The 24,738-nt window shown below is 39.6% G+C and overlaps 1 protein-coding gene across 4 annotated transcripts in view; it reads right to left on the reverse strand.

Moving 5' to 3' along the window:
- The window catches only part of PRUNE2 (prune homolog 2 with BCH domain), a 143,541-nt gene that overhangs the window by 75,682 nt on the left and 43,121 nt on the right, over window positions 1-24,738 (reverse strand). For all 4 annotated transcript variants that reach the window (XM_042450119.1, XM_042450117.1, XM_042450116.1 and 1 more), the window contains exons 5-6: window positions 24,207-24,359; window positions 22,493-22,587 (exon numbers count right to left, since the gene is read on the reverse strand). In XM_042450119.1, the coding sequence (XP_042306053.1) occupies window positions 22,493-22,587; window positions 24,207-24,359 (248 nt within the window). The remainder of the gene's footprint in view (window positions 1-22,492; window positions 22,588-24,206; window positions 24,360-24,738) is intronic.

A 24,738-nucleotide genomic window follows, 5' to 3' on the forward strand; every position in this document is an offset into this window, starting at 1 on the left:
TCCTGTGAGCAATCTCTGGTGCAAAAGACACAAGTAGGACCTGTATTACAATTCCCCATCATGCCACAGATCACTCACATGATGGAGGGAGGTGTGGTGTTTTCAGCTGCTTCCAGACAGACCATGGAACAAATCCCCATTAATCGCAGTGGCTGCTACCTGATAAACAGAGATTAGGGAACTTTCATGATCCCTATGTAGATTATGAATTCAAAACAGCCATAAGTACATAACTCTAGGTTCTGCATTCATAACTACCATAGAGGACCCTGACCATAAATGAGAAATACATTAAATATACTAATTAGAAATATATTAATCAGAAATAAAATATCCAACCAGTAACATGTTGAAAACTCCACAGAAACCAATGACATATTCAGAATTTATACTCCGGTTTCTAAAAAAAATATGGAAACAAATCTATTTATTTACACAATCACATCCACCAGATGGCGATCTTGAAGCATCAGTAGCTGTATGAAGAAGACCTTTGCTTTTCTTCTCAAATTAAATTTTGCATGCAATGTAACCTAGAATGAATTTCTGGCATCCCTAGTTAAAATGGACAGGAAGCAAGTGATGGGAGAGACCTCCTTGTGAAATTCACTGCCAAGTAGAGGAAATGTGGCTGAACTAGTTGAACAAACATGCTAAATTGGTATAAAGTGTTCCTTTGGAATTATGTTGAAATAAGGAAGTTTCAGATTGCAGCTCCCTCAACCATTTTTACTATGTTTTCTACCTCACACTTTCTCTCATCATTAACGTCTTGCAAGAGAACAACTCGCTTATTATTTTTAGACAAGGAATGGGAATCTTATAGAGTATAATGAATGTAGGGATGTTTTAAAGAAGCAGTGATGAGCAGTCAGAAGGAAAGTGGCCACGGACAATGCTGACCAAGAACAGAAAGATAAGTGAAGTGTACAAGATGCAAGCTGTCACAGGTTGTCCCATGCAAAACACAAGAGTACTGACCTCAAAATGTAAACTGAGAACTAACCTATTACTAAGATCTTCTGTAAACTAAGTAACAGTTTACTAAATTCTTTAGGAAGAAGAGTCTTTCAGAGCAAATGATGCATCAAATTCAAACAGGCCATCAAGATTGCTAATGGATTTTAATAGCTGCTATTACAGCATAATGGTGCTTTCCCAACAGCTATTTGTTTATAAAAAATTTCAGTTTACAAGACCTTTATGTCCAATCCCAGGAGACAACCCTCAATCATTTATAATCATTTGGTTCAACCTACTAATAAATGCTGTATCGTTCATGTACATTTGCCAGACTGGTAACCCAAAGAATTGTTTTATCTTTCAGTTTCATGATACAGTAGAAGACATGGGTGATGGGGTGGGGTGGAAAATAGCATTTATTTGTTGATTATGCTAAGCAAAGGACTGGGGAAATGTCAGTTGGCTACATCAAAGGCATGGGATAACTCTGAGCAGGTATGGAGCTGCTGGCTGTTTAGGAGGGGTTTTTTGGTCAACATGGACCTTGAGATCAGCAGAATGTCAATGTCTTTGTCAACAGGGCCTTCTTGGTGACTGATCCCAGACTCAAGAACTCTCTTCAAATGTTTAACTAGAGCTCTCCTTACTAACTTGTCACAGGAAGATTAAGAGTTTGCTGTTCGTCAGACCTTTGAAGACTGCTCAGAGGAAATGCATGTTAATGTGCTTTATGTTCTATTTTTGTTTTCATTTTAATGACTATGCTTTTAGTTGATAGCTTGATTACATTTTTTAAATTTATATGAAGTACATTTTACCTATGTTTGTTTGTTTGTTTTGCCAACTGTAAGATGCTTCAAGTCTCAGAACCTCTGCCCATTAATACCTGTGCACCAACATGTCACTGTTGAGTCCCACCACAAAGAGCCTCTCACCACCTTCTGCTAAGGATGTGGCCCTCAACCTCAGCCAAAATTCAGAGGCAGTGACCAAGTGTTACCTCCCTCCTTTCCTCCCTCCCTCTTTACCACCCAGACCATGTCCAACTTTGCATCTGAATACTTCAAACAATTTTCCTGTTTTCCAGTCTTACATTCTTAATAACTACACCAAAAGAAGTCTGAGCAACTTCCCATTGTTGCTCATAATCGTAACTAGGGCCAATACCCAAAATAGTACTTTATGCAACCTGCATTCAGCACAAGGGTTTTCATACAATGTAACATTAGCCCAGGAAGCTGCAATTTCAGTGAAGCTGGGAGCCAAATGTTCACCTTCTCCAGCACATGCCAAAGGCCACACTGGGCCCAGGGCTGGTAAAATATTAGAATATAATCAGAATAGGGGGTACTTAGCCATCCGCTTCTCATTTTGAGTTTGGGAGTTGGTGAGGTCCCAATGCAATACCCACAATTCCTCGAGTCAGTAAGGGCAGAAAACCACCTTTTAATTGATTTTTTCTGTCTAGGAAGAAAAATTGTGGAGACTATGTGGATGACTGAGGGCCACTTACAGTCCACCAGCCTCACTTTGCTCACTTCTGTAAAATTAACTAGGCTGAAAACTGTTGTGCAAAGGACATTTTCTTTGGCCAGCTTCAGATTGTGGCATGATCAGTTAGAGAAGATTCATTGTTGGATACACTATGTGAGTTAAAGCAGCAGTAGACCAGTCTTTTCTAGCAGGACTTTCCCGATTATTTTTAAATTATGTATTTTAAAATCTGTATTGATCGTTTCTAATATGTATTGGTTTTAACTGGTGTTATTTATTTGATTTATTGTTGTTCCCTCAGTGCATAGGTAGGTAAGAAATTTCATCATCATCCTTTCATAATTATATTATAATTTATTTTATAATTATAATATTATAGTTATTTTTATAATTATGATTTTATAAGAATTATTTGGAGCACCAGCTATTGTGAGCATTTCTTCTGGACTTGTAATCTTCCTAACACAAATAAAAACACAAGTACACTTTGGCTTTCTTAATCATTCATCTAAAATTTTACAAGACCTACAAATGGTCACAACTTTCCACAAAATAATTGGCGTGGTACATGAGCTGTATTATTATACTATATGGTAGTTTTTCCAAAGAAAATTCCACACTGGTCTATTTAAAGGTCATGATGAATATAGAGTTTTAAAGAATGTTCATTAACCTCTAAAGACACAGAATACAATATTGAGAAGTAATGCTGAAATTAGCTCCCATGAAAACTGATGGAATAAAATGCACACTTAATGTCTCATTGATTTCAATCCTGTGTTTCACTTAATGGTGTCTAAAGCAACCTATGAACAAATCAAATGAATACATGCTATGTTTTGTTATTTCAAGGTAAAGTGGCAATTCAACAGATTGATGACTGGCATGCATTGTTCATTTTTAATGTAATTGATATTAAAATATTTAGATATATTCTTTGAATGAGTTATTTTTAATCTTTGTGCTTAATCTAATTTTTGTTCCTAATGAAATGAATGTGATTTGTTAGTTAACATCAACATACATTCCACTGATTTCAAACAGTCTGTTCTAGTTGGGATCAAAGTTGGATTTAGCTCCATATCTATATGTAGTTGGCAACTATTAAAACAATAACAATAACAATAACAATAATAATAACAGCATGTTTGTAGATAGAAGAATCTTCCATTACGATAATACCAAAAGGTATGCAACACAAATAGCCATATCAAAATAGCTGAATAACATTGGGACATTGTTCTTAATCCTACTCTTGATATTACCCTGTGTGTGCATGCGCACACACACACACCCTTCAAATTGCTTGTTAACTTATGGTGACTGCATTAATTTCATAGGCAAGGAATACTAAGTGGTGATTTTGCTAATTCATATCTCTGAAATACAGTCTAAAGCACCTGGTATTCATTGGCGGTCTCCATGCCCAAATAGTAACAAGTGCTGACTATTCTAAGCTTCCAAAAACAGAAGGGATCTGGTTCCGTTTGAGTATTTAGGCCAGGATTACTATAATTGTTTAAATTTGAATTTGAATAAAGATAGTTGAATAAAGTTAGTATGTTTGGACCATGAGGATTTGCTTTGAAAGCACACATGCCAGCCACTAGGTGGCTGTAACTTTCCAAAGACATACCAAATATTTCAAAACAGTTATGTTTCTTGGGGGTTTTCAACAGCACAGTAATCATTCTGCGGGTTTTGTTTGTTTGATTTTCTTGAGAGGGAAAAGAAGAATACATTCTTGTATTCAGATCCCCAATTCCAGTGAAAATAGCAAAATAATGGTTTGCAAGATCTATTGCTCCTGTGCAAAATCTTACAATTTATGGCAAGCAAAAGTAAGTTGAGGAGGATAGTGAAAGGCTATATTGTGGATGGATATAGGAGAAGAGGTATCTTATTCCCTTAACTAGTTGTATTGTTGAACAGCCCATATGATCCAGTGGTGGTGAACCTATGGCACACACCATTGTCCCAACCCAGAGTTCACTAGAGTTTGTCACTAGAAAGCCAGAGGGATGTGGCACTTTGCGATAAATAAGTGGGTTTTGGGTTGCAGTTTGGGCACTCAGTCTCTAAAAGGTTCACCATCACTGGACTAGAACTAGGGAGGACAATATTTGCCTCCACAAGCTGCCATGATGTTTCCTGGGTAGACTTAGACCAGCAAGTAATAAACAGCCTCATATATATTGCAGGGTGCAAAAAGAAAGAGGAGATTGTATACACTCCTCTCTGAATAACATGGAGCAAGAGTGGGTTAAAATTACATAAATGAACAAAAATGGACATTTTCTTATTAACCAAATGCAGCACTTAGAAATAAAGGCAAAATCCAACATAGTAGTGACAGTTTCAACAGATCTTTCTTCCATTTCCAGTGTTTTGAAATCAGCTCTAGAGGTTTTCCCAGGATCCCCCTCCAAGGCTTGAGAGGCTGCAAAAGAGAAGAGAGAATGTTCCTTCCCATTTCCACTGGAGTCTAGCACTGATGGGTTTAATAGTGGATCCTACATTCTTTAAGTGTGTGTGTGTGTGTGTGTGTTAATGACTTCTGCCTGGATTGGTTATTGCTATCTACATGTATAGGGGAAGGTTTCCCCATTCTTTGTAGTAGCAGAGCACTGTGATCACAAAATAGTGCCGACTTTCAATTTGAACATGAATGAAATAAGTAACATTTCCACACACAGAGCATTGATAGATACACAGATTCCGTTGCTATGACACAAAGATACCATGTAATATGCTAACAAGGCTGGGTACTGATCCCACCATATTGAAACAAACAGCGACCAGTTGCTTAATTGCTTTTGTGCCAAGCATGTTTTGCCACAACTATCTTATTACACTGAGGGACTGAGGAACCTTTGCCATTTGTGGGCTAATCTGGATTCTGTTTGAGGTTCCTTTGTTCCCATGTAAAGTCGAAGGCTTTCATTCCTTTATTCCCTTTTGGCTGCCTCGGTACCCAACATGCAATGGCGGTGAAAACAAGACAGGCAGAGTTTTTTGTGGAGTGGCTGTGTTCTGGAAGCATCTGTGGCTGGCAAAACATCAGAAATAAACTCTTCCAGAATACAGACACATAGCCCCAAAACCCCACAAAAAGCCTTCAACTTAAGCATTCTTAAGTTTTGGAATCTTAGGTTATATTATCGGATAATGAACAGGTTCTATAGCATTTGTTTAGGCTATTTATTATATGCAGTCATATATATGCAAACATATGCACTCCCCTTAGGGACAAACACCTACATTTCAATGTCTGGGCACATTGCTTACATTCCATTCCATAACATGGTATATATTAATTGCATTAAAGGCTTCCTTGAATGCAGCTATATCAATAAACCTTCATTACATAGTTATAAACACCTTTATATCAATTTTCGCACAGTCTAGGTATTAAAAGAACTGGCAAATGTAATATTGGAACCTGTGGCAATAAACTTTGAGAACTCCTGGAGAACAGGAGAAATGCCAGCAGACTGGAGGAGGGCAAACATTGTCCCCATCTTCAAAAAGGGGAAAAAAGAGGATCCAAACAATTATTGTCCAGTTAGTCTGACATCTATACCAAGAAAGATTTTAGAGCAGATCATTAAACAGAGAGTCTGTGAACATCTAGAAGGCAATGCCATAATCACAAAAAGTCAACATGGGTTTCAGAGAAACAAGTCATACCAGGCAAACCTGATCTCTTTTTTTAGATAAAATTACCAGCTTGGTAGATGAAGAGAATGCTGTGGATATAGTATACCTTGATTTCAGTAAGGCCTTTGACAAAGTTCCCCATGACATTCTTGCAAACAAGCTAGTGAAATGTGGTCTAGACAACATAACTCTTACATGGATTTGTAATTGGTTGACTGGCCGAACCCAAAGGGTGCTCAACAATGGCTCCTTTTCATCCTAGAGAGAAGTGACCAGTGGGGTCCCAGAGGGCTCTGTCCTGGGCCCAGTGCTATTCAATATCTTTATCAATGACTTGGATGACAAAATTGGGGGTATACTTATCAAATTTGCAGATGACACCAAATTAGGGGGAGTAGCTAATACCCCAGAGGGCAAGATCAAAATTCAAAATGACCTGAATAGACTAGAAAGCTGGGCCAAAGCTAACAAAATGAGAACTGTAAGGTACTGTACTTAGGGCAGAAAAATAAAATGCACTGGGGCCCCCTAGGAGGGCTCCAGCAGCGGCAGCGGGCCTCTGGGAGGCCCGATGCCATCGCTGGGGCCCTCCAACAGGCCCATTGCCGTCGCCAGGGGCCGGCAAAGAAGGGGAGGCCTCCAGCGCTGGCGGCCCCCGCCGGCTCTTTCCTGGCCTCTGACAGGGCCTCCGTCAGGGGCCGGCAAAGAGGAGGAGGCCTGGCCCCCGGAGGGTGGAAGCTCCGCCCCTGGCATGTGGCTCCACCCCCGGAGGGTGGAAGCTCCACTCCTGGCACGCAGTCCCACCCCAAGAGGGTGGAAGCTCAACCCCCCGGCTTCAGCCCCCCCAGTTGTCTGAGGGACAGCAACCCGGCCCCCGGCTCAAAAAGGTTGCCTACCCCTGGTCTAGATCAAGGGAAGTAATAGGGCCACTCTATTCTGCTTTGGTCAGGCCTCACTTGGAATATTGTGTCCAGTTCTGGGCACCACAATTCAAAAAGGATGTGGAGAAACTGGAGTCTGTCTAAAGGAGGGCAACTAAAATGGTGAAGGGTCTGGAAACCATGTCCTACGAGGAACGATTTAGGGAGCTGGGTATGTTTAGTCTGGAGAAGAGAAGGTTAAGAGGTGATATGATAGCCCTGTTTAAATATTTGAAGGGATGTCATATTGAGGAGGGAGCTAGCTTGTTTTCTGCTGCTCCAGAGACTAGGACCCGGAGCAATGGATGCAAACTGCAGGAAAAGAGATTCCACCTCAACATTAGGAGGAACTTCCTGACAGTAAGGGCTGTTCAACAGTGGAACAAACTCCCTCAGAGTGTAGTGGAATCTCCTTCCTTAGAGGTTTTTAAACAGAGACTGGATGGACATCTGCCGGGGATGCTTTGATTGAGATTTCCTGCATGGCAGGAGGTTGGACTGGATGGCCCTTGTGGTCTCTTCCAGCTCTATGATTCTATGATTCTCTTACCAGCATCAGTATGTCTCAATTGCTTATCAAGTAGGAGCAGTATTATCAGCCTGGAAGCTATGTTGCAGCCTCCTCTTCATCCACTGCAGACTGCAGAGATGTCCGATTACTATCTCTTATTGGGGTTTTTTATTAGTTCTCTAGCCTCCGCTCAGCCTGTCAACTGTTCCATCCAGTCCAATGAGATAACAGATTTTTAGTGGACACCATTTTTGTCAACAATCCTCTTCTCCTAATAGGTAGTTGAGGCTAATACATACAAATTCTGCACTGGTAAATCAAGGCTTTTCACTGTCACCCAGCCTGAAAGCATCAGCCAGTCAGTTGCACCAGCTATTCCAGAACCTGTTCTGAGGGTTTTTCCTTGTGTCTGGTGGATATTCTCTTATCTTGTTTACACTCGAATAGGCATTCTGCCTAGTATGAGGCTGTCACCAGCTCTCAATAAAACATGCATTCCCTACCACACAAAAGAAGTATATTGATATATAGTCAATATAATATGCTTTCTATTGTAACTGCTAGCATGGTTTCCAGCTCTCTTTGGGAAAATGCTGGAAGAACAAAACAGCTTAGGTGTGGGGATTCAGCCACCACAGTGGGTGAAAATGACACCAGCCCTGAAATCCCCCACAACTGCCTTATTTTCAGTCCCACTTCCTTAATCTTTTGAAAAGATAACAATTTCTCCAATATTTAGAGCACATGAAGAATTTATCTGATTGTAGTCTTATTTATTTCAGTGATTGTGTAACTAAATTATGTGTATTCGCTCTGGAATGGTGAGCACTGTGACTGATCCTATAATCTTGGTCCAGCTGGATGTATATTAGTATCCATTTCTCAATGTTTAAATATTTTCTGTGCCGCGATCAATTTTTATCTTGAGATTTCTGGAGTTCCTTTTTATTCTCTATAAAATAATGCAGACATGATCAAGTATATCATCATTGAATTCAAACCACTGTCCCTCATCTTCATAAATACTGTATTGTCTAAAATGACTTATCTCAGTAGCAACTTGGGCTCAGATTTATTGTACAGTTCATCAACTTCTCAGCATGCTGGATAATGAATGTTTCATTTACATTGCTAATTGACAAGCCATGGTTCCTTCAACCTTTGACCCTTAAGATTTATCACAGTATCACCATATGTCAATATAATTGCATTTAACTTTCCAGACTTAGAAAAGAACACAAACAAAACAAAAGATCTGCTAGCTGAAGAGGAACATGTCTCCATTAAATTCTAGCAAGAAGATAATAAATGTAGAGCTGAACTCAGAAGATGGCAATAAAAGCAATCAACCATTTTTAAAGTTTTGTTTTACCAACACTGTATCTTATTACACAGATAACATTTTAAGACACAATCTAGAAGAAGGCTGCTCTTGTAGCAAAGCATGCTCTGTGGAATAAGAGTGTGGCTGTCTACCTCAGTGGAAGTACAGATTTCACACACACATCCCCAAAAAGTATGTATAGGTAAAATTGTTGGGTCTTTATAATCTATGTCTTTCATGGCAACAAAAAGTATGCCTAGGGCTAATCTGTACTGCCGAAATAATTCAGTTTGACACTGCTTTCACTGTTATGGCTCAATGATGTGGAATTCTGGGACCTGTAGTTTGTTGTAGCACCAGACCTCTCTGAGAGGGAAGGCTATCTCACAAAACTACAAACCCCAGAATTCCTTAACACCGAGCCATGGTAGTCAAACTGGTATTAAACTGAAGTGCAGATTAGACCCTAGACTAGTTTTGATGAAAAATAATCCTTTGTCCCTGATATAGTGTGAGGCTTTGATGTTACCCACTGTGGTCTTTACTGATGTGGTTGTCAACTATGCAGTGTATTACAGAATCTGGACAATAAGTCCAAGAGCTTTCGAAGATGTTTTAGAAGAAGCTATACCTTTCCTTCTACTTATCAAAATGATTTCTAAAGTGATAGACATTTAATGACAAAAATTATAGTGCCCCATTTATGTACTTCACTATAGGGAAATCCAACAAAAACAGTAGGAAGATTCAGATTACGTAAAAAAATAATAAAGCAGGTGTGTATCTGATTTTGTGAGGCCAACAACCTATTCATTGCACACACCTTTTTCATACAACCAGAGAAGAGACTATACACATGGACATCACCAGATTGTCAATACAAAAATCAAGCAGATTATATAATTACAAGGAAAACATGGAAGCCAAAACTAGACTAGGTGCTGACTGTGGCACAGATCATGAACTACTTATATCAAAATTAAAGCTAAATAAGAAAACAAAAACAGTAATTATAACAAAATATGATCTGGACAATATTGATTAAGCATAACATCTATTAAGCATAAACAATTGAAAACCAGAAGAACTACAGGTAGAAGCTAAGGACATAATTAAGGAAGAATACAGGAAGACACTATCAGTAGCCAAAAAGAAAGAGAAGAAACAATGGATTCCAGACATAATGGTTCAAACAGTAAAGGAAAGAAAAGCAAAACAAAAGGAAGACAGGAATAAAGCCAAAACCATGAATGCAACTGTACAATGACCAGTGTGCAAGGATAAAGAGAACTACTATAACAATCAATGCAGAGAAATAAAAGACAATATAAAGGAAGAATGAGAGACCACTTCCACAAGATCAGGGAACTCAAGGGGAAGAACAGACTAAGGGCCAAGATGCTCAATGACAATAAAAAGAACATACTACAAGCTCAAGAAGAAATTTTAAAAAGTTGGATGAAATATGCAGAAGAATTATATTTAAAAATGAAAAATAGAATGACACATGGAAAAAATAACCATATGAAGATGTACCCCAAATTCTAAAAAGTGCGGTAGAAAGTGTAATAAGTGAAACTGGGAAAAATAAATCACTAGAAACAGATGATATTTCAATCGAACTGTAGTTTACACAGACAGAACCAACTCTAGTGTTAAGATATGTCAACAAATATGGCGGGGGGGAGGATGATGGCCAACTGTTTGGAAACAATCAATGTACATTCCCATGCACAAAAAAGAAGACCAAAATAATACAGCAACTATAGGATCAGAGCATTAATTTCCCATGAAGCAAAATTATGCGTAACATTCTGCAACATTAGATAAAACATTGATCCAATACAAGACTCCAGTCAAGAAATCAAAAGAAGAATGGGAATGGGGAGGGCAGGTAGGAGAGAACTAGAAAAGATCCTAACAAGTAATGATATACAACTAAGCACTAAAATTAGATTCGTCCAATCCATTGTACTCCCCATCACCATGTACAGGTACAAGAGCTGAACATTCAAGAAAGTGGATAAAAAGAAAATCAATTAATTTCCGATGTGGTGTTGTATAAAAAGTGCTAACAATACCATGGACAAACAGTGGGTCTTAGAGCAGATCAAGCCTGTAATCTCCCTGGAAGCCAAGGTGATCAAATTGAGGCTGTTGTGCTTTGGCCACATCATGAGAAGACAAGACTCATTAGAAAAGACAATAATGCTAGGAAAGGTGGAAGGAAGTAAAAGAGGAAGACCGCACGCCAGATGGATAGACTCAGTTAGGGAAGTCATGGGTCTGAATTTAGAGGACCTAAGCAGAGCAATGGAGGACAGGTCTTGTCTCATCCACATAGCAGGGGTTGACTCAAAGGCAGTTAACAACAAACAATAGCTCCAACTCCATTTCATGACTGCTGGCTCCTTAGGACAATAGTGATTAAAGTTGCAATGTGTTCCATGTTTTGCTGATAATACATAAAATGTAGAGACATTTCCAGATTGTCAGAGAGTAGGGTGATCAGAAGCAATGGGTCCAACAATTTTTTGCTGTATATGCCAACTACGTATGTAGCTGAATGTGCTGCAACAGGCACCTGCAGGGACCTCTCTGCAGATGATGTCTTTGCAGTGGGGTTATGGGTAGGTTGGTCATTGGTCAGAACAAAATTGCAACCTACACAACAGCCAAAAAAGTGAGTTACAATAAAATTTATTGGACTTACACCATCATAAATTCCTAACAGGTTGCCAGCCCTTATGTCTTATAACTGCATTCAGCTGCAAATAGAGATGGGTTAAATGAAAACTTTAATGGGCTAAAGATAACATAGGCAGTATCCAGACCGGTGCTTTGTGCAGGCTAGAGTTGCCTCGGGATGTCCTTTACAGATGCCCCTCAACCCTAGCATGTAACCGCAGCGTTGTAATGGCGGCACCCTGTCTACATGGCCGCCACCATTACACCTTTACATGGCTGCACCAGCAATACAAAAAAGAAAGGGGCTGAGCAGCCCCTTTCTCTCTCTCCTTGCCGCTGTCGGGGTGTCCTTGGGGCATGAAGCCCCAAGGACATCCCTTTCCAGGCCGCAGGGAAGTGGCTTTTTGCTGCTTCCCCGAGGCCTGGAAAAGTGGCGGATCGGGGCCTCTGGGGATGCTGCTGTGGCCGCTGAGGCCCCAATCTGTCGGGGAAAGGGGCGGGTGCAGGCCGCCCCAAAGGGGTGGTCTGTATCCCACTCTAATGACAGATTAAAGTCCTGATTAGGAGCCCTAGTGGCACAATGGTTAAACACCTGTACTACAGCCACTCGTTCAAAACCATAAGGTTGCAAGTTCAGTATGAGCCAGGACTCAAGTTTGACTCAGGCTTGCATCCTTCTGAAGTCACTAACATGAGTACCCAGTTTGTTGGGGGCAATTAGCTTACAGTTGTAAACTACTTAGAGACTGCTTAGGTGGTATGAAGCCGTATATAAATGAAACTGCCAGCTACTATTGCTCAAGTCAGCATAAAGATGTGAGAAGACCCAAATGTATACCACAAAGAATTATGGCCTTCATGTAGTAGACAGAGACAGTTATCTGACAAGATAAAATACTATAGGTACAAAATTAGCTTACACTAATACTGTTGAGTACCACAAATTGAAATTTTGAGACCATTTTGAACAGCTCTCTAAAATAAACACAATCCAGTTAAAAGCTGAAGGAATAACAATTTAGGAAAGGCTGTTGGGAAGGGAACAATTTATTTAATATTTCAGGGGACTTTAAAGAGTGATACATCCATCCTTCAGAGTATCAGAACTAGATGCCAGCTTGGAAAAGAACTTCAGGAACAGTGGCCTACTGATTTAAAAGAACTATGGGGCACCTGATCTTGTTGACACAAAATTGTGTATTCAGAAGAGGTCATGCTTTCCCTTTTCTCTCTCAATAGACAGATATAAATAGATACAGAGATGGACAGATATAAAGATATGTATCTTACAGCTTGAATTATAATTCTTATTTAGGGAAGGGAAATGTCCTTATTTTGCCACCCTCCCCTTTAGCTACACCTAAACAATCCAGAAGCTTAAACTCAGAGCCAATAACAATGTGCAGCTGTGAGAGGCACAGTGGAGATATTCTCTACAGGGAATAATTTAAACCCCATAGCAGCTGTCTCTCCCCACCAGCCCTAGGAAATTAGTAACCAAAAAAACACCTCAGGTGAACCGATATTGTTTTCCCTCTCCACCCAATATGTAGTTGGAACTACCTAGTATCCCACAAATCCACTGCTTTAAAATGAGCACTCCAAAACTTCTTAATTTACATGCAAAAGTAGCTATTTTTGCTTGAGAGGAACAGAAAGATATGAAAAGCTTTAAACAACATACATCAAACTGTGCCTTTGATGATATGAGTTAGATATATGCATTTTTCAGTTGTCCATTTCCAGCTGCTTTGTGGCATCAAACTTTTTTTTTATGTTAACGGATCACATTATTATCACATTTAGAGAAGAGTAATGGCACAGGGTGTTGATACATCATTGGCAGCACAGAGTGCTATTTGAAAACATTCTTATTCTTTGCATTTCTAATAGCCAAAAATACACTTCAGTTTTAGCATACAGCCCTTGCTTGCTAATTTAAAATGATTTAGCACAAGGAATGACTATAAGTTCCAGCCTTGTACCTTGAATAATTTTTAAAGAAAATGGTCCTCTACCAATGAATTAAAATGATCTGAGTTTTATATTTATATTACGGATTCTATGCATAGTGAAAAGGCAGAGTAAGGCTAAGAATACTTGTGGGAAGAAAATATTTGTGATTTTAAATATATATATCACATATAAAATAATAAACTCGTTTTTCCAAGGATATACTTCAGCTAAAACAGCATCAGCCACACACAAAAGGGAAGTATCAACAGGCTTAAGATAAATCCAAACTTTTCATTAAAAATCCATGGTAATAATATAAATAAATAAGGAAAAGCGAGTATTGGGCAGAGGATAAAACCTTCAAAACCACCTCAGTGAGGATGGAATAATGGTTGCTGGGTGAGGGAATGATAGCAAACTGTAAAAGACAGAATGGAATGGATTATTCTGGGGTGGGTGAATTTATGGATGAATCCCTGAACAAATTGTATGTATACACATGATTTTAAAGGTGTGATGACAGTGCTATGCAAACAATTAAGGTGTACAGAGAAAACACAGAGAGATTCTGTTGCTGTTTGTAGTTGTAGTACAAAACATGTGGGGGCAGAACCAAAGCAACATGAGAGCCACCCTAATTTGGGGTGACAGAAATGTATCATCTTCATTTATATCATCCATTAATCTGGCTACAAGGATGCAAGGATATACAGAAGATATACCACATTTCATTAGAACATAGTTGTTGTGATAAGAACATTCTACACTGTGCATGAGGTACGCATGCTCCTCCTCTTCTCCTTTCTCATAGGCACATGAGGGGGGGAAATCCATTTGTTGTTTGGAACCACAACAGGAACCAAATAGGAGAAACTGATTTCTACACTATTGTTAAGGAATTAGATTATCTTGATTTTTCATTGATATCCTGGCTTCATGATTTGTGCAACCTCGTTTCTTATGTTTGAATCATAAAGCGGGAAGGGACTGCAAAGAGCATTGAGATTTCCCGCATGACAGGGGGTTGGACTGGATGGACCTTGCGGTCTCTTCCAACTCTATGATTCTATGATTCTATGAATCCAATCACCTGCCATGCAGGAATACTCAGTTACAGCCCTCCTGAAAGATGGCCATCCAGCCTCTGTTTAAAGACCTCTAGAAAGGAACCCACCATCCTCCAAAGCAGCCTATTTCACTGCCAAACAGCTCCTAATATCAAGGAGTTCTTCTTAATGTTTAGATGGAATCTCTCTTCTTGTAATTTGAATCTACTGGTTCTAACCTCTGGATTTGGAAATGATATAAAATGATGCTTGTTACTATTTATAACTATGGGGCTGTCCACACAGTCAAAAGGCCTGTGTTCACCCAACCTCACATCGTCTAGTGCAGATGATATAGGCCAAAGCCCTGGGGGCAGAATCAGGCCTGATCCTGCCAGACTGGGTACAGATCCAGTGGATCCAGCCTGATCCCAGAGTAAACAGCTGTTACTCTTGGGTAATTCCATGAAACTCTGCAGCAAACCCTGGTTGTTCAGACATCCCTCACCACCACTGTGCTCCTTACCTTGCTGCATCATTGCTCTTACTCAGAAGCCTCCTGTCACTAAGGTCTGATGCAGAAATGGCCAAATGGAAGAAAAAACTTTCCAAGTCTCATGGTGACATACCTTATAATAAGGGACATCTGCCAGCCCTATAAGGGACAAGCTTTCAATCCCTCAAATAAGGGGCATTCCTTTTAATAAGGGCTATCTGGTAACCCTATTTCCTGGCCATATTAAAAAAGCAAGAACAATCATGCTGGATCACACCAATGGGCTATTTAATCCAGAATTCTGTTTCCACAGTGGGCAACCAGATGCCTAAGGAAAGCCCACAATTAGGCCACAGTTGTGTAAGCACTTGACACAGACCTAGAATAATTGATACTGCTTGCTACTGACTGATCAAATATAACACAATGCAAATTGAATAGAATTTGGTACTTTATCCGAGGCAAATTTTATAATTATAAGACAGTGGAATTGGACTTAATAGCCTACGGCAACCCTTCCAACTCTATGATTCTATGACTTCCAACATTATGACTCTATTACTCCCCTAAAAACTACTAATACAGCACTGAAAAATTATGACAAACCCCCCCCCATTCATAAACATACTAGGTCTGATGAAGATTTCAAATTTGTATGTGAAAATCTATAATTCAAATGTACTATTTCATATCAAAAGCTGGATACTTTACACCGGTTGGTATATCTTTACCCGTTTTTATTTTGTCGGACAAGATATAAAGACTAGAATAATCATCCCATGAGCCTATGTCAAAGAACACCTTGAACAATCAAAAGAAATGTCAAATATTAAATCAATTATTAAATAATGAATCCATTTACCACAAGATATCAGTTCAAGGGGTCGTTCCCACTACAAAAAGCTCCGAATCCTGGTTTGAGCTATATGTCCCTAGTTCCCACTGGAAATCGATCCTGATCCTCATTTGATTGATTCCAGGGGAAATAAAGTGGAGCAAGCGCAAAAAGCCCTGGGTTTTTTGGTAGCAGTTATTTTGAGGTTCTTTTGACAAGAATCAGTTCTGATGCGATTCCTAACAGTGGGAGCCAGGTCACAATCGATTCTTTCTGAGGGGAGGGACAAATGACAGAGGGGTGACATTTTGACAGATCCACCATTTTCTCCCTTGCAGCGCTGCCTGTGTACTTGTGGTTTTTTAAAAAATTAAATTGATAGAATATGTGATTGATAGAATATGTGACAGATAAAATATGCGATTGTTTGATTTTGTAACTACTTGCAAGGCAAGTAGTTGCAAAATCAATCAATTTAAAATTCTATATTAAAAAAAACATTGTCCTCCCCTTCATTCTCCTCCTCAGTCCTTCCTTCCTTCCCTGCTTGGCAGAAAATTCATTTCATCTTTATTTTCATCAGAAAAGGCAATGCATTCTAATATTCATTTAACGCGCTCATATCTGTGTATGGCTACAATGAGGTAGACCATCGTATAAAAGACCTACTCAACTGTTTCAAACTGTCCCCATAATTTTAGTTATTACATGAACTGAACTGATTCAGAATCATTTACTATCAAACTCCAGAAACCATCTCAGAAAGAAACATCACAAATTTTGTTTCACCTACACAGATGTGCTAATGTTTATCACTACAGATAAGTATTTTAATTTGACCTAGGGCATCAACAACAGCAGAATGTCCATCCTTAAGAGAGATGTGTTTTATCACTTAAACCTAGGTGCACAGGATATTCAGTAATGGGTCTTTGGCTGCCCCATTTACTCTTAGAAGGTGATTACTTAACTAGGAATACACTGGAGATGACAAAATCAAAGTATATTTCCTGCTGTAAAACAGAAACATTACAAAGTCACCTAAAGGCAAAGATTATCTGATGCTTAAAAATAAGTTTGATTTGCTTTTGAGTACAATGTTTTCAACCTCCAGAAATATGATAGATCTTCTTCTATAAGTAATGCAATTAAAATAATATATAAATATATACACACTGCAAATGCAGTACAGATAACAAATTCATTTAAGCCCATTTATGCACATTAGTAACACACCATGTGGCAGAAAGACTAGGACTACAAGAAGACCCCTTGGCGATTTATTTTGTATTAAATCCCTAATGGCCTCTCCTTATCTTTGCAAAAATATGCACAAAAGTCCAGACTATGCAACCATTGAAGTGAATGGTTATTTATTTGCTAAACGAGAGCCCTATGTTTAATGTTCCTTAAACATAAGGTACTCTGCAAAAGTCACATTCCTACAGTTCCATACATCATTTATTTTGCATACCCTAACTCCCCATAAGAAGCATCAGGGGGAAAAACAATCTCAGAAGTTAGTCAGAATTTTGTTCCATATATCATTGAAAATAAATTAAATAGCAACACATTTGCTTGATTTGCTAACATAAAATTCAGCCCGAATGCCATCTATAAAATGTCATCGGTAGGTTTGTACAACAATAGTAAATTTTTAAGAGCAGGCCTGTTGTGTGATCAAAAATGTACAAGACCAATGTTGTTGTTCTGTGCCTTCAAGTTGTTTCCAGACTATGGCAGTTTTAGGCAAACCTACTGTCGGCTTTTTGGGACAAGATTTGTTTAGAGGGTGATTGCGTTTGCTTCCTCTGAGTCTGAGAGAGTATGACAACCCATGGTGTTTGGGGGGGGGGGGAAACTCCCTATGAGCTCTCTCCATGAGCCCCTGCAGCAGTGTAGGGCCTGGAAAAATCCCATGTGTCATGGACGTCATGGGATGCAAGGATCCCAGATAGCAGCAGCCATTGCACTTATTTTGCCATTACATGAATTCACAAAATGATATTTTTACTCCTGGCTCTTACCAAAGCACTTTGTTAGCCAGGTTTCCCCCCAGATTTACCCTACTGCCCATTTTCACAATCATTTGGCCTCAAAACAGTTTCAGCTCCTTCCTCAACCTGTTCTTGCCAGCTCTCTGAGAAATCCCAAAGATCTGTTCCCTGGATCTCTAAAGCTCAAAAATGTGCTGTTCTGCTGGTGACCTGACAACCCCATGAGTGCCTCAGATAAACTGAGTGGAGATTGCTTGCAAAATGATTTCATGTAGTTTTTATTTATATAACCATACAGTTCAGTTAGTTCCCTTTGTAATTATGATTCAGAACATGTAAATCAGAAGGACATCAAGGTAACTTGTCTATTGAGATTTTGATTTCAGAGGCAGATTTCAATAGGAATAATATTGTCAGCCAGTTGGGTATAAAGGTTTGAGTGCTGGACTAGGTATCTGGGAGATTAGGGTTCAAACCTCTGTTCAGACATGGAAACCCACTGGGTGTCTTTGAGCAAAAAGTTTATCGCACACTTTTTTTTCCTCCATTATGGGAACTGGAAGGGGACGTTCAGGGCCGCACGCAACCAGGAAAAAAACAGATTTTATCACACAGCAAATCATCCTCAAAAGGGCCCCTTTCCATTCCCTGGCGTCAAGCTGTCCCATTCAGTGCTGAGGAGCATTAAGTGTTCTGGTCGGAAGTCTTGTGACCGAGGAAAATGGCGCCCCTCAGCACTGAATGGGGACAGCTTGGTGCTGGGGGATGGAACAAGGCCCTTTTGAGGATGGTTTGCTGTGCGATAAAATCCATTTTTCCCAGTTGTGCACGGCCCTGAGTGTTCCCTTCCAGTTCCCGTAACGGGAGGGAAAAGGTGTGCGATAAACGTCCAAGTCACACACACTCAACTTTAGAAAAAAGAAACAGCAAACTTATTTTGAATCAATCTTGCTATGAAAACCCTTTGATAGGGGTATAATAATCAGAATCAACTTGAAACCCATAAAAACAACAAAAATGTTACACAAAGTTAATACCTACTAGGTGCAATAATAAGGCTTAAAACATTAATAACTTTCTCTGGATTAGGGTCTCTCTTGTAGGGATACTTTGGAGAAAAACCTGCACATAGTAACAGGGAACATGCAGGACAAGAAATATGTCTTACACCATATGCTTTCTGCAAAACAAAGCAGACATACCACATGTCACAAGATATGTGTTTAAAGGATTTTTTTCCCTTACACAGAGGTTACCGGTGTCCGTAAAATGTGTTGTGTCAAGCAATCATAGAAGGCCTTTGCTAAAGTGACAAAAATATGCTACAATTAAGAGACAGAATAACAAGTGCGATGAAGCTATCACTTGCCAACACATACAAACATGGCATGCACACACAAAATGCTAGTAAACAGAATTTCATTAATCCCTGGGTGTATTGTTGTTGTTTTGATGCAGAAACAGAAAGTTAAATCCACTGAGTAAATATTATTCATCTCTTTAAGGAAAAACAAATTGTCCTCTAAAATCACTTTGATAAAAGAGTTGCCATTTCTAAGGAAATCCCAGTAGACCATGAGAAAAGTATACTCTCAGGGTATAGCATTATGCAGGGCAAACAATTTTTTTAAAAAAACCCTCAAAATTCATGAGAGGAATTGGAAAATGCCAGTGAGTATTATTTGATATCCTTGGAGAAATCTCCAAGGAAATTCAATGAAAACACAAGCCAAAAGTTCATCTCATTTCTCAGCTGCCACTATTTTAATCATTAATACTGCACATTAGAGTGGTATGAAGCAGATATACTTCACAAATTTCTATTTTGCCACATTTCTGTGTTCACAAAAATTATTCCAGACCCCAGCAAAATGGTACTGTACTTGCAGAATTTACAGTCACATCAAAAATGTTTAATAACAGCAACTACTATAATTTTAAATGTCTGGAAAATAAAAATGCCCAATATGTATAGTCTTTGGAAGATAAGTATACAGAGTAGCAAATATCACAAGAATCAATATGTCTGCAAAACTAAATGGTCTTTAAGGCGTGTTACATACCGCCCAAAACGGGCAGTCTGCTGCCGCTGCCGGTTGCTGCGTCCGGGAACCACAGAGGCCAAACCGCGCGGTTCTCACGGCGTCACTTGAGCCGTGCGACGTCTGGACGCTATGTGTCCGCGCCGTCAAAATGGTGGCCCCCGTGTGGACGGGGGCCGCCATTTTGTACGGACTCGGTCCATACTAGGGTTGAGGAGCGTCAGGAAGTGACGCCCCTTCTCAACCCTAACACGCCCCTTTGGCGCGTCTGTAACATGCCTACGTTTTCAAATTTACTTTCAAGAAAAAAAATCATAATAGATGAAAAGAGTCTGCTATTTTGATAAACATTTGAACCACTTCCAATTTTATTCTTAAATAATCTGTTACTAAAATAGGGTGGGATCGCCTAAGACAGTTATGAATGTGTAATATAGAATTACACATTCATGAATTGTTGATGATCCCTACATGATTTAGGGAATACATAGGGACCATGAAAGCCTCCCCCGCCCCCCAATTGCCACTTACTGGGCAGCAGCTGCTGTGATCAACTGAGGCCTTTTTCCCTGTTGATCAGGAAGTGGCTTGCTGAGCTTCCCTTTCTCCCTCACATGAGTGCTCTCCATTGCAAGGGGTAATTAACAGAGGGATTACTCACAGGTGAAGGTGGGACCATCAGTCAGCTGCTTCTCAATCAACAGGGGAACAGCCCCCCATTGACTATAGCAGTTGCTGTACAGTAAGCGTGGACTAGGGGTGGCGGTGGGAGTCACTATATAACTATCGTGGTTACAAAGCTACATAGACAATTCTGGCCATATATTTCAATATCTATAGAGGCCACATCATTTTTTATCCTTTTCAATCACTTTATCCAGTGCGTCAAGAGATTGAAAGATAGTTTAATCAGTAAAAGTGACAAGAATGAGTATCTGGCACAAAGCAAATTGGCAGCATGGACAGGGCTAGGTGACACACTTATGAAAACACACACACACACAGAAAGAGAGAGAGAGAGAGATGCTGTTTGGGACACCTGGAACTTCTGCTTCAAGCAATGGACAACAGGCCACTTCTCACTTCAGAAACTGGACACATGTCTCAAAGTGCTCAGTTGATGGATGATTTTATTGGTGAAAAGATGCATGAATTTTGAAACGTATATGTTCTCAAAGGCCTTTCCCTCTGGCTTTGGTATACAGTAAAATAGTATGTGCCTTGGTGTAGTTGGAGGAAAATAGAGCATGCAGGCTGGCATCCTGTTAGTGAGTCATGATGGCACCTATCCAACATATGCCGAAAAATATGTCCAATTGACACCATCACAGCCACCTTTTTTTGGTCACTACAGAAGTCAGAATTCTAACCATGCAACAATCAACCACCTTCAGACCACCTGTTCAGTATGGCAACTGTCCCTCATGGCTATTCTCATGTTGGTGGAGAGTGAGGAACAGCAGCAGAGACACATCCAGCTATTTTCTTTTAGCTAGACACACATAACATCACCCTCAAGGACTCCCAAGAGGTTACTGAGGATGCTTGTCAAAATGTGTCAAGCTGGAAACACACAATGCCATCATCCTCAGGGATCTCAAAACAACCCTGAGGATGCACCTCACCATGTACTCAACTAAAAGAAAATAACTGGAAATGTTTGATGAGTCTGACCTGTTGCAGTGTTGCACTCTTGACTATAGAGTAGTAACAAAAGCACTGGGCAACCATATATGAATATATAAAGGTGACCCATATTATGTCAAGACCATGAAATGTTCTAAACTAGTAGATGGAGGAACAGCTTTTCCCCACAATTATAGCACAAAGTGCTATAATTGTGTAGTCTAAAAGAGCCCTTGGCAGGGATTTGAACTAGATCTTCTGCTTTCAAAGCATCTGCTTTATCCCCCAGCTGTGTCTTCTCTCAAAAGATTATCTTTAGCCCCACAGGTCCTCATCATTCTTCCATTCTATGGAGGGGGAGAAGATACAGGAAACAAAATCCAAAGTCATGGCAAATGGAGGCCAACCTCTATAAACAAGGCACAACAGAAAGTTTTCATAAAATATTGTACTTGCTAACTGTCCTGATTTGGCAGGAACAGTCCTGATTAATTCTCTGCCATCCTACTTTTTCAGCTGCTTTTACATTGTCCCAGTTTCTCTCTCCTCTCACATTTCCCTTTTGTCCTCAGCTTACTTCAACTGGTGTAAACCGAGATCAAAGTGCAAAAGTAATTGACTCAGGAGAAGAAAAAGAGAGGAGAGGAGAGGGAGAAATCTTGGTCTTGCCAGCAAAAGCAAACTTCTGCAGCCTCACCTAGCTTGTGTGTTCCTCATAGTTTATAACTGTTGCCATCATGACCACACTCTGATGTTTTCTGTCCAAATGTGTCCCAGTTTCCATCTGTGAAATGTTGGCAGGTATGGAATATTAGCTGAGCAAATTAAACTACAAGTGTTCAGTCAAGGGTAAAAATATGCTCATTGAGCAAAAACATATGAAAAAGTTTACTTTAATAGTTTAAATTCCGCTCCCACTTTTCTTTCTCCTTACCTCTAGGTTCATATACACAGTACTAACTGCTACTTTTATCTCTCCGTCTGACACCTCTTTGAGATCCTTGAGCATAGCCTCCTCAATCCTTAGCCCTGTGGGACAGACAGGAGAATTACTGACACATGCTTAGGTTTGGCAGACTGCAATATAATATATAATATTGGCTCTGGGAAGAACACCAGATGTCTGGGTATTTGGCTGTTTGTTCATCATACTAATCAAACCAAACAGTACAAGCCTTCTCCATTCTGTATCCCTGCCAACCATCCCATAAGAAAGCCTGCTGGCCCGCTGCCCTCAATCAAACTGCCTATAGCTATTCTTGAAGTAAGATTATTACCTTATCATTCAGCTTCTCAAAAGCATAGCAGAGATAGAAATATCTTATCATCACCTTAACCAGTAAAAATGTTTTGAGTTTAATCTTTCCTAGGTGTCTATGTACAGATATATTTTACTTATATATTTTTATGAAAGAGCACTCCATTATTGCAATACTGTATAAATCTTCATTTTCAGGGATGTAGGCCAGCCACACTTATCACTAATTTGCTGAGAGAGCTAGATTGTGTGGGACCTTAGTTTTTCTGTTAAAAATTCAAAGTGAATTGAGTTTAGAAGGATAAATGATCTACTATGTCAAATCTGTGGTGTTAGAAGGTTGTTGTTGTTTTTACCCTAGGCATGCTGTCATCTATTGTATATAATAGGCTTTTAATGTATAAAAGAAATTAATTGATGCTTCAGGGTCCTTTTCACATGACACACTAATAGCACTATGATTCCACTTTAACTGCTATGGTAACCTCCTATGAAATCATGGTGTTCGTAGTTTGATGAGCCATTAGAGCTCTGGCTGAGAATTTTAAGTGCCTCTCCCAAAAATGCAGATTCCAGGATACCACAGAATGTGGCAATGGCAGTTAAAGTGGAATCAAAGTGCTATAATTGTGTAGTCTGAAAGAGCCCTTGGTTAACAAATCAGGGGGATGTTAAAGCTGGTGCTGAAGTCACTGAATGACTGTAATGGTGCCATGCAGAGAAAAATATGTTGAACTTCACATGTAAAAACATCATTTGACATGTCTTACTTTTACGGAACTATTTTTAGCTAAACAAAAATATGGGTATCTTTAAAGCTAAATGCTGCGTGCCATTCCCACAGCAGTTTCACAGCCTTCATAGACCTCCCTAGATGCTCATGCACTGCATTCCTCCCCTTTTTCCCTGGAAGCTTCCAGAAGCATGGAAGCCTTACTCTGCCTTGTTTTGAGACAAACCTTCTTCCCCCCCCCCCCAAATGGGGGGGGGGGTACAAAAGAAGAGAACTTCTGACTCCTTTGGGTTTAATTCAGGAGCAGTGACTATTGCTTGTTGCAGCAGATCCCAAGGTTCAACCCCAAGAGCAATGCAACAGTTATCTCCAGCTCTATTATGTATTGCAGGCCCAAGATATATATAATGATTTTAAAAAATAAAAGTATAAAACCTTCCACATTCATTTTATTTCCAGAAAGTAACACCATCTTTCTCACAAAAGAACCTACCTGTCCAGCTTGTCCATTCTGTAAATTATCAGCACAAGCTGTAGTGGTGAAAGGTGTGGTTTTTGTAAAATGCCATTTTCCTTTCAATCTAAAAGTAGTTACCTGAAAAAAAATATGCTATCAATGGATCAAAAAGGAAAGAGGAAAGAAAGAAAATGCTGTACCATATGCTTGAAACTGAGCCCCCTGAAGCACGGTGATAATATCCTCTCGAGGAAGCAGCTCTGGGAATTTCTCTTCCAAACTGGAAAGCACTTCTTCTTGTTCTTCAGTAATTTTCTCAAGATCCATGGCCACGACTTTAGAGAGGATGCTCCCTGTAGGAGAAAGTCAGAGGAAATGGCAAAAACTACTATGGCATAACATGAAGACTTCTTGAGAAATTCAGTGTTCTCTACCTACATAGGAGCCTGTGGCTTCACAAAGGAAGCAGACATGCTGGATTCCAAGGAAACATTTTCTTTGAATTGCAAACTGAAATCACATTTCCTTGACTTTGAAAATCTACCAGTGACCACATGGCCAAAGGGAAAGGAGTCACTCTGCAGAGAGCCCTCCCTACTATCTGAACTAAGACCAGAAACACAAAATGCAGGCCTATGACTAACATCTTCAATTTTTTTTCTCCTGTTTGCCTGATAAAGAAGCCAGTGTGACTTCAAAGGCTTGCAACATGTCATTGTGCATTTTGGATGG

This window comes from Sceloporus undulatus, chromosome 2 (assembly GCF_019175285.1).
Source record: "Sceloporus undulatus isolate JIND9_A2432 ecotype Alabama chromosome 2, SceUnd_v1.1, whole genome shotgun sequence".
In the NCBI taxonomy this organism is placed as follows: Eukaryota; Metazoa; Chordata; class Lepidosauria; order Squamata; family Phrynosomatidae; genus Sceloporus; species Sceloporus undulatus.